The sequence below is a fragment of the Haliotis rufescens genome, unplaced genomic scaffold (genome assembly GCF_023055435.1).
Source record: "Haliotis rufescens isolate VD_foot unplaced genomic scaffold, xgHalRufe1.0.p SCAF_15, whole genome shotgun sequence".
Lineage (NCBI taxonomy): Eukaryota > Metazoa > Mollusca > Gastropoda > Lepetellida > Haliotidae > Haliotis > Haliotis rufescens.
The window spans coordinates 30,534,118-30,546,220 of record NW_025963835.1 but is presented as its reverse complement, the minus strand read 5'-3'; the positions used below and the strand labels follow the sequence as shown (position 1 = coordinate 30,546,220).

Sequence of the window (12,103 nt, the reverse complement as noted above, 5' to 3'; positions counted from 1 at the left end):
CCTACATATTCTAACCATTATTTGTACCTACATATACAACCTCTCTTTTTACCTACATATACCGACCATTCATTTTACCTTCATATACCGACCATTCTTCTTATCTACATATACCAACCTCTCTTTTTATCTACATATACCGACCATCCGTTTTACCTCATATACCAACCGCTCTTTTTATGCACATATACCGACCATTCTTTTTACCTACATATACCAACCTCTCTTTTTACCTACATGTACCGACTATTCTTTTTACTTACATATACCGACCATTCATTTTACCAACATATACCAACTATTCTTTTTACCTACATAAACCAACCTCTCTTTTTACCTACATGTACCGACCATCCTTTTTACATACATATACCGACCATTCATTTTACCTACATATACCAACTATTCTTTTTACCTACATATACCGACCATTCTTTTTACTTCATATACCAACCGCTCTTTTTGTGTGCATGAACCAACCATTCATTTTACCTTCATATACCAACCATTCTTTTTGCTTACTGTTCCAACTTTTCTTTTTACCTACATGTGCCAACCATTCATTTTACCTACATATACCAACAATTCTTTTTACTTTCATAAACTAACCATACTTTTTACCTTCATATACCAACCTCTCTGTTTATGTACATGTACCAACCATTCTTTTTACCTACACATACCAACTTTTCTTTTTACCTACATATATCGACCATTCATTTTACATACATATACCAACCTCTCTCTTTCCCTACATATACCGACCATTCTTTTTACCTTCATGTTCCAACCTCTGTTTAAGTACATATACCAACTATTCTTTTACCTACACCTGCCAACAATTGTTTTTACTTCATATACCAACCTCTCTTTTTACCTACATGTACCGACTATTCTTTTTACCTACACATACCGACCATTCTTTTTACCTACATGTGCCAACCATTCCTTTTACCTACATATACCAACAATTCCTTTTACCTACATATACCGACCATTCTTTTTACCTACATGTACCGACCATCCTTTTTACTTACATATACCGACCATTCATTTTCCCTACATATACCAACTATTCTTTTTACCTACATATACCGACCATTCTTTTTACCTCATATACCAACCGCTCTTTTTATGTGCATGAACCAACCATTCATTTTACCTACATATACCAACCATTCTTTTTCCTTACATATTCCAACTTTTCTTTTTACCTACATGTGCCAACCATTCATTTTACCTACATATACCAACAATTCTTTTTACCTTCATATACTGACCATACTTTTTACCTTCATATACCAACCTCTCTGTTTATGTACATGTACCATCCATTCTTTTTACCTACACATACCAACTTTTCTTTTTACCTACACATACCGACCATTCTTTTTACCTACATATACCAACAATTCTTTTTACCTACATGTGCCAACCATTCATTATACCTACATATACCAACAATTCTTTTTACCTTCATATACTGACCATACTTTTTACCTTCATATACCAACCTCTCTGTTTATGTACATGTACCATCCATTCTTTTTACCTACACATACCAACTTTTCTTTTTACCTACACATACCGACCATTCTTTTTACCTACATATACCAACTATTCTTTGTACCTACATGTGCCAACCATTCATTATACCTACATATACCAACAATTCTTTTTACCTTCATATACTGACCATACTTTTTACCTTCATATACCAACCTCTCTGTTTATGTACATGTACCATCCATTCTTTTTACCTACACATACCAACTTTTCTTTTTACCTACAAATACCGACCATTATTTTTACCTACATATACCAACTATTCTTTTTACCTACATGTGCCAACCATTCATTATACCTACATATACCAACAATTCCTTTTACCTACATATACAGACCATACATTTACCTTCATTTACCAACCTCTCTTTTTCCCTACATGTACCAACCATTCGTTTTACCTACGTATACCAACCTCTCTTTTTACCTACATGTACCGACTATTCTTTTTACCTACACATACCGACCATTCTTTTTACCTACATGTGCCAACCATTCATTTTACCTACATATACCAACAATTCCTTTTACCTACATATACAGACCATACATTTACCTTCATTTACCAACCTCTCTTTTTCCCTACATGTACCGACCATTCTTTTTACCTACATATACCGACCATTCATTTTACCTACATATACCAATCTCTCTTTTTACCTACATGTACCGACTATTCTTTTTATCTACATATACCGACCATTCTTTTTACCTACATATACCGACCATTCTTTTTACCTTCATATACCAACCGCCCTTTTTTTGTGCATGCATCAACCATTCTTTTTACCTACATATTCTAACCAGTCTTCTTACCTACATATACCAACCTCTTTTTTTATCTACATATACCAACCATTCGTTTTACCTCATATACCAACCGCTCTTTTAATGTACATGTACCGACCATTCTTTTTACCTACATATACCAACCTCTCTTTTTACCTACTTGTACCGACTATTTTGTTACTTACATATACCGACCATTCATTTTACCTACATATACCAACCTCTCTTTTTACCTACATGTACCGACCATCCTTTTTACCTACATATACCGACCATTCTTTTTACCTCATATACTAACCGCTCTTTTTATGTGCATGAACCAACCATTCATTTTACCTACATATACCAACCATTCTTTTTGCTTACATATTCCAACTTTTCTTTTTACCTACATGTGCCAACCATTCATTTTACCTACATCTACCAACAATTCTTTTTACCTTAATATACTGACCATACTTTTTACCTTCATATACCAACCTCTCTGTTTATGTACATGTACCAACCATTCTTTTTACCTACACATACCAACTTTTCTTTTTACCTACACATACCGACCATTCTTTTTACCTACATGTGCCAACCATTCATTTTACCTACATATACCAACAATTCCTTTTACCTACATATACCGACCATACTTTTCCTTCATTTACCAACCTCTCTTTTTATGTACATGTACCAACCTCTCTTTTTCCCTACATGTACCGACCATTCTTTTTACCTACATATACCAACCTCTTATTACCTCCATATACCGACCATTCATTTTACCTAAATATACCAACTATTCTTTTTACCTTCATATACCGACCATTCTTTTTGCCTTCATATACCAACCTCTCTTTTAATGTGCATGTACTAACCATTCTTTTAAGCTACAAATACCGACCATTCTTTTTACCTACATATACCAACCCTTCATTTTACCTACATATACCGACCATTCGTTTTACTTTCATATTCCAACCGCTCTTTTTATGTACATGTACCGACCATTCTTTTTACCTACATATACCAACTATTCTTTTTACCTACATGTGCCAACCCTTCATTTTACATACACATACCAACTATTCTTTTTACCTACATATACCAACCTCTCTTTTTACCTACATGTACCAACCATTTATTGTACCTTCATATACCGACTATTCTTTTTACCAACATATACAGACCATTCATTTTACCTACATGTACCGATCATTCTTTTTACCTACATATACCGTCCATTCATTTTACCTACATGTACATATACCAATCTCTCTTTTAACCTACATGTACCGACTATTCTTTTAACCTACATATACCGACCATTCATTTTACTTACATATAACAACTATTCTTTTTACCTACATATACCGACCATTCTTTTTACCTTCATATACCAACCGCTCTTTTTACGTGCATGCACCAACCATTCTTTTTACCTACATATTCTAACCATTATTTGTACCTACATATACAACCTCTCTTTTTACCTACATAAAACCGACCATTCTTTTTACCTCATATACCAACCCCTCTTTTTGTGTACATGTACCAACCTCTCTTTTTACCTACATATACCGACCATTCATTTTACCTACATATACCAACTATTCTTTTTACCTTCATATACCGACCATTCTTTTTACCTTCATATACCAACCGCTCTTTTATCTGCAGGTACCAACCATTCTTTTTACCTACATATACCAACCTCTCTTTTTACCTACAAATACCGACCATTCTTTTTACCTCACATTCCAACCGCTCTTTTTACCTACATGTACTAACCATTCTTTTAACCTACATATACCGACCATTCTTTTTACCTACATATACCAACCCTTCATTTTACCTACATATACCGACCATTCTTTTTACCTTCATATTCCAACCGCTCTTTTTATGTACATGTACCGACCATTCTTTTTACCTACATATACCAACTATTCTTTTTACCTACATGTGCCAACCCTTCATTTTACCTACATATACCAACAATTCCTTTTACCTATATATACCGACCATACTTTTACCTTCATATACCTACATCTCTGTTTATGTACAAGTACTAACCATTCATTTTACTTACACATACCAACTTTTCTTTTTACCTACATATACCAACCTCTCTTTTTACCTACATGTACCGACCATTCTTTTTACCTTCATATACCAACCGCTCTTTTATGTGCAGGTACCAACCATTCTTTTTACCTACATATACCATTTATTCTTTTTACCTACATGTGCCAACCCTTCATTTTACCTACATATACCAACAATTCCTTTTACCTACATATACCGACCATACTTTTACCTTCATATACCTACCTCTCTGTTTATGTACAAGTACTAACCATTCATTTTACTTACACATACCAACTTTTCTTTTTACCTACATATACCAACCTCTCTTTTTACCTACATGTACCGACCATTCATTTTACCTACATATACCGACTATTCTTTTTACCTACATATACCAACCTCTCTTTTTACCTACATGTACCGACCATTCATTTTACCTACATATACCGACTATTCTTTTTACCAACATATACCGACCACTCATTTTACCTACATATACTAACCGCTCTTTTTATGTGCATGTATTAACCATTTTTTTTACCTACATATGCCAACCTTTTTACCTACATGTACCGACTATTCTTTTTACCTTCATATACCAACCGCTCTTTTTATGTACATGTACCAACCATTCTTTTTACCTACATATACCAACAATTCTTTTTACTTTCATATACTAACCATACTTTTTACCTTCATATACCAACCTCTCTGTTTATGTACATATACCAACAATTCCTTTTACCTACATATACCGACCATTCTTTTTACCTTCATATACCAACCGCTTTTTTTATGTACATGTACCAACCATTCTTTTTACCTACATATACCGACCATTCTTTTTACCTACATATACCGACTATACTTTTACCTTCATATACATACCTCTCTGTTTATGTACATGTACTAACCATTTATTTTTCTTACACATACCAACTATTCTTTTTACCTACATATACCAACCTATCTTTTTACCTACATGGACCAACCATTCATTTTACCTTCATATACCGACTATTCTTTTTACCAACATATACCGACCATTCATTTCACCTACATATACCAACCTCTCTTTTTACCTACATATACCGACAATTCATTTTACCTTCATATACCAACCGCTCTTTTTATGTGCATGTACCAACCTCTCTTTTTACCTACATATGCCAACCTTTTTACCTACATGTACCGACTATTCTTTTTACCTTCATATACCAACCGCTCTTTTTATGTACATGTACCAACCATTTTTTTACCTACATATACCGAGTATTCGTTTTACCTTCATATACCAACCGCTCTTTTTACCTACATGTACCAACTATTCTTTTTACCTACATATACCGACCATTCTTTTTACCTTCATATACCAACCGCTCTTTTTATGTACATGTACCAACCATTCTTTTTACCTACATGTACCGACTATTCTTTTTACCTTCATATACCAACCGCTCTTTATAGGTACATGAACCAACCTCTCTTTTTACCTACATGTACCAACTATTCTTTTTACCTACATATACCGACCATTCTTTTTACCTTAATATACCAACCGCTCTTTTTATGTACATGTACCAACCATTCTTTTTACCTACATATACCGAGTATTCGTTTTACCTTCATATACCAACCGCTCTTTTTATGTACATGTACCAACCATTCTTTTTACCTACATATACCGAGTATTCGTTTTACCTTCATATACCAACCGCTCTTTTTATTTACATGTACCAACCATTCATTTTACCTACATGTACCAACCATTCTTTTTACCTACATGTGCCAACCATTCTTTTTACCTACATGTGCCAACCATTCTTTTTACCTACATGTGCCAACCATTCTTTTTACCTACATGTACTAACTATTCGATTTACCTACATGTACCAACTATTCTTTATATTTACATGTACCAATCATTCTTTTTATAAACATGTACCAATCATTCCTTGTACATACATGTGCCATGACAGTCCTGATAATTCAGATTAAGATAGTAATAATATGGGTGCAACGATACCTCAATATTTATTCGACTTAACGCTTCATTACAAATGTAATTCATTCTGAGCTTATTGCCCAAGTCTTACCATTTTGATGAGGTGAGTTGTGGATGCGTGTACTTGTTAGGACTAATGTCGGTTTCGGACTAAAGTCGGAATCGGACAATACTTTCAGCAGATATTTCTTTAATGGAATTGCTTTCATTATTATAGTGGAATCTCACTGAGATACATATTCCTTGACAGCATTTTAACATGGATACCTAGCTCAAACACAGTATACTCCGAGCCGAAAAGTCCTTGTTTTATCCCCTTAATGCCTACCGCCAGGCAGGGTAAGAACAAATGCGTCTTTGGTACGACGCGATCGCGGATCGGACCACCGACATTTCTCTCTCCGGGCAGACGCTCTATCAAGTAGACCACGGATGAAACTCCCGAGCTTGCCGTGGTACTGCATGTCATAGACAATGTACGGGTCAACACGCATGCTTGATTTTGCATGATAATGTGTGATTATACATTTGTTTTGGAGAAACAGTGTCTTATCTATAAACATCTGTGTGAATATACTTATGGCCAAGAAAATAACTATATGGCGTCCTGGATGTAGGAAATCTGTAAAGTTAAGTTTCAAAAATCGTTTGACAGAACTATATTTAATTAACTATATTGTATTTGCAGAGGGAAAATCCATATTTCAGACCAATTGAAGACGGATTGATTCGAGCAAAGTATGCTGGTAAGTTTCTCCAAATGAATGTAATCCGTGAATTTGTTGTCATCTTGATAAATTTAGGATATTACGGGAGCTTCATTCCAATATCAAGTTTGCGAGAGGTGGCTCAAAACGTCTGAGCTGAACTATAATGGATTGCGTTGATGGTGTTGTCAGCGATGCTTATGTGCCTGGATCCCGCTGGTTAGAAAGCTCCCTCCTGGTGGTGTAAAAAGTACCTCAAAGCGAAATGACCTCTTCATTATTGGCATGAGGCTTGCCTGACAGCTCTTTCTTCAAGCCTAAGCAGATTAAGCATTATTTGCCTTGAATGGTCTGACCTTTCGGGATGTAGTCGAGTTTTAGCCAGCAGCAAGAACAGACCTTGCCTTCGTAGGAGGAGACGTTAGATATTTTCACTGCTTTGGCTTTTTTTAGTCTCTGGCTGATAGTGGTGAGCCAACGACTACACCTTCGTAGTTCGAATCAAAACTTTTCAGCCACTCCTCGTATGTCCCGAAGTGAAATAATTTTCAGTTTGACCGACTGGACAAAACTTGATATTAAATTGAAGCGAGTGTAGTATTTCTACTACACATATTTTGAAGAGGAATCAACAAAAACAAACATTGCATAACTTGACCAATACTTCATAACGGCTGAAAATGATGAAAAGGGCATGAAGCCTTGGTATGTGGTAACGTGGCGATACACTGATCAGCTTGTACACGCCCAAAATTGGTAGTTGGTAGCCATCCCTGGTCCAATGCTGGCTTTGGATAATGGTCCAATGCCGGTTTACTGTTCTGGGATAGGTTAACCATCATGATATCTATTTCTCTGCACTTTGGCCATTATTGGCTTGTTGTTACGGTCGAGTAATGGTCTCTTCACCTGGCCAGTATTGAGCCTGTAAAGGGAGGAAGTGACAGTCTCAAAGCACTGTGGGATAATGTGTTAGATAATGGTGTCTGCTAGAGAGGAACGAAGTACATAAGCCATATAAAAATTAGGTTTGGGCATTAAGATGAATGACTACTTGATTATTTCAAACTCAACCTTATGATGTAAGTTTATGAATATACGTTTGAGTCCACTAAATGATAGTTTGCTTGCTTCTTATATACAATAGTAATAACTAATTTCCACTACTAACTAAGATACTGACACTAACTTTTTTGATAGGCATTAAGACGTTGGAGTACTAAGTAAGGAAGATGTTCATCCATAAATCCTATCCTTACTACATACTGACACTAGACTAACCCAACAGGGTAGACTTAAATCCATGAGTAAATCATAGTTTAGAACGAATAGAAACGTGTTATCATTGTGTTATGCACATTGATTGTTTGTACATGCAGTTTTGTTTTCAGAATGTAATTTTGAGTTCGAATGTGGCTGCGAAACGATTTCGGCCAAGAATAGGACCATTACTGGACCAGTACAAAAAATCTGTACTGGTCCGAAAATGGCCAATATAGACCAAGCCATATTGGTCCAGCACAGCGCGAGTACCAACAATCTCTACTTGTTCGGAATGAGGCCAATGTAGGTTAAACGAGATTGCAACTCCGCAGTCTTCACAGAAAACTTAAACTTACAACCCAACAGCCTAAGGCTTATTTGCCATATTTTGTGCTATTCTTCACAGGGAACTATACCGATCTACTATCTGTGAATCTGCTGGGACTAATTCCGGCTGACACGTCACGCTATTACCGTTACTACGGCAGTCTGACCACGCCCCCTTGTCATCAAAGCGTCATGTGGACATTGTTTGAGGATGTTCAATACATATCTCCATATCAGGTAAAAACTTTTTTTCAGTCACTTGTAACACTTTATAGAAATTAGTGTGTTTTGCTTGGCACAACATTCAATGTATTTCATTCTTAAAGACGTTTATCCGTGGTGTTAAGAAGTAAAACAAATGTTTGTTTAATATACTGAACAAAACTGTGAGGGATCATGAATATTTTGGGGATATTTTTGTAGTGATGATTAGGTGTGTGTGTGTGTGTGTGCGTGCGTGCGTGCGTGCGTGCGTGCGTGCGTGCGTGCGTGCGTGCGTGCGTGTGTGTGTTTGCTGGTCCGGACTCAGTTGCCATATATCATGACTGAATGCTACCACATTCACTGGGGATCCAGTGTTCCAAAAATCTGGAATATTGTTTTGTGCAGCGTTAAATCACAAACAGAATCTGAAAAAAAAACAGTTTCAATATATTCCAGTACAGAGGGCATCACCTTCATGAGTAGCTGGGGATATCAAAAGAAAGTATGCACTTGAAAATTGGATTGGCCATAAAGTTACAGACGTTACCAGAGCCATGATACCTGATCCAACACATCCCTATCGAATAACCATTTCACATTCGTTTCATTGTCAGCCAACATCAAACATGGGTACATACCTTCTTTTCCCGGCAAACGTCCAGCGATAAAAATAGTGATACATAATAAATCTGGGCGGTGTAGTAGTGATCCTCTCATGTTTGATCGATTACATCCTAGTACAGTAACATATTGTCATGTTATGACAGAGCATGAAACAATTTTCTGTCATATAGATGTCAGACTTTTACTATCATATACTCCTTTCTAACAATTATTTCCGTGACACCCTAGGCAAAATAGAGACCCTAAAGAGTCTGGACGTTATTTATGGATCAAAAGGGTTTGCTTAATATTCATACACATATTTATAAATATTTTAAGTTCATCGACTCTCCTGAGTGGTTCTTAAAGTTTCCGTCTAGTGAACAGAAATAAAAGAATGGGTCCACCAAAAGGTTTGACGTTGTATGCAAACGGTCCACAAGACCATAATATATGTGATATATATTGGTACCCTATCAAAATTTCGAGTGTTAATGATGATAAAGACTACCGACTTACATTTACTTACATCGACTTACTTTTTCGGGCGTTCCGTCTTGGTATATCACTTTTAGATATTTGTTATAAAAAGGAAGTGCTAATTTTAAAATAATCATACTAACATTTTATTTTTTAGATCCATATGCTAAGACGTCTATATGAGTCTCACCATGATTCTCATGATCATGGAGGTCACGGAGGTCATGCAGAGGGTAGGAGGCAAGGAGGTCATGGCTTCGCAAGCAACCATAACACCCCAATGAAAGCTTTACCTCTTGAAGAGTTCCTCATGGACAACTACCGGCCCACCCAACCTCATTTCGATCGAGTCATTAATTGTAACATCCTACGCTATGCGGATCCCCAATATATACAACAGTCACGATTGCAACTTGACAGCCAGCCAAGGCAAAATGATTTTATAACGCAACGACTGTCTCAAATAAATGTTGACGCTTTGTTCAACAAGACCCTTCAACGATGGCTTCAAAGCAAGGGTTTATCTCCTAACGCCTTGACCCCTGAACAACTGGGCATGCACGCACAAGGGCAATCTCCTGGAGCTGCACATTTTCCCCAACAGGGTGGGTATTCTTGTTCTTGCTCCAGACAAAAGACTGTCGTGTGTGGATGGAAAATACTGTAAATATAAAATCATACCCGAGTGTCTTTTGATATCAAATGTATCAACACGAGTTGATAAAAGTGGAAAAAACTCCAAGGCTTATCAACGAGTGTTAAACAACTACAGTAAAGTGGTCAAATACACTGAAACTTATTTAATATATGACAGCAGGTTCGTCTTACATCGTTGGTTTTCGTTATTCAAAAATACTTAATAGCTTAACAGTTGTTTGACGATGTAAGACGAACCTGCTGTCTAATATGAAATGACTTTCAGTATATTTCATCATATTACTGTGGTTGTTCAATAAACAGCCTTTGAATAACGTTTTTTTGTCGAATGTTATATAGGGTCATTCAACGTGGGCCATCCCGATCCGGTTCAAGGGAACGGTGGCAATACAGGACCTGGGCGTGGCATTCCACACACCAGTCATCAGGGTCATTCCAATGGTATAAACCAAGGCCAGGTGTTCGGAAATACACAGGGAGGGACTAGCCAGACGGGTGCAGGTGCTGCAAGACCACCAGATCAGCTTGACCTTCAGGTCATACAAACACAGAGGATTGGACCAAATGGCGAGCAGGTGGGTGTCTTTTAACAGGGGACAACTGACACAAAACCTGTTGGTTGTGCTACTACAGTGAGACGCGGTTTGTCCAGTCGTCTTAGGCGCGGCAGTTCGCTGTGCAAAGTTCGTCCCTTGGGTACGCTAGAAACCTATGATCGTGGGTTCGTATTCCGGATCCGTATTTCTAAGTTTGTCAGCACCATTCCAATGCTCGTGGGTTTCACCATAGTGCTAGACCCAGCTGCATCATTTCGGAGTTCCGTGCATCATTAAGCTGACACGTCGTGATATAACTGTAACACTGTTCAATGCGGCGTTAAAACCACTCTCTCCCTCACCCACTCACTTTACTATGTCACACTTTTAAAGCTGTTTAGAAACTTGTACAGCTGTATTAAGAAGACAGGTCTGGTCTGGTGCTCACTGACCTTCTAGGTCCAGGTACTGTAAAGAATGGCATGTACTATTGAGATATTGTCTTCGTGTAATTCATCTAACCACCAGCTGCAAGATTGTTTTATGTAAATGTCAGGACATAGAGAAACAAAGTGAATATGGATTACATGAAATGAAAACACTTCATCCAGAATTGAAAAGGACTACCACAGGATTCTGTTCAGTAATGATTTTACTCTTAGGTAGCAGGTAAATGTTTCTCAATTTGATTATTTTCCCGTTGAAATTCTTGCTACAGACAGGACCTCATGCTTGCCGTAACAGCTAAAATAACATGTCAAGTGTTGATAAGGCAGTAATGACTTGACAGATTGCGTGTCAACTTATCCCCATGGCATGGATCGTTGTATCATGTATCAGCCATTAGTCTGCCTGGCTTTCATCGTGTACAGGCCGTTCGTTTACCA

At 37.0% G+C, this 12,103-nt stretch overlaps 1 protein-coding gene across 2 annotated transcripts in view; it reads left to right on the top strand.

The window, feature by feature from the left end:
• The window catches only part of LOC124131963, a 64,474-nt gene that overhangs the window by 27,687 nt on the left and 24,684 nt on the right, over positions 1-12,103 (top strand). For both annotated transcript variants that reach the window (XM_048396449.1, XM_046495509.2), the window contains exons 6-9: positions 7,128-7,185; positions 8,816-8,973; positions 10,181-10,628; positions 11,020-11,255. In XM_048396449.1, coding sequence (XP_048252406.1) covers positions 7,128-7,185; positions 8,816-8,973; positions 10,181-10,628; positions 11,020-11,255 — 900 coding nt within the window. The remainder of the gene's footprint in view (positions 1-7,127; positions 7,186-8,815; positions 8,974-10,180; positions 10,629-11,019; positions 11,256-12,103) is intronic.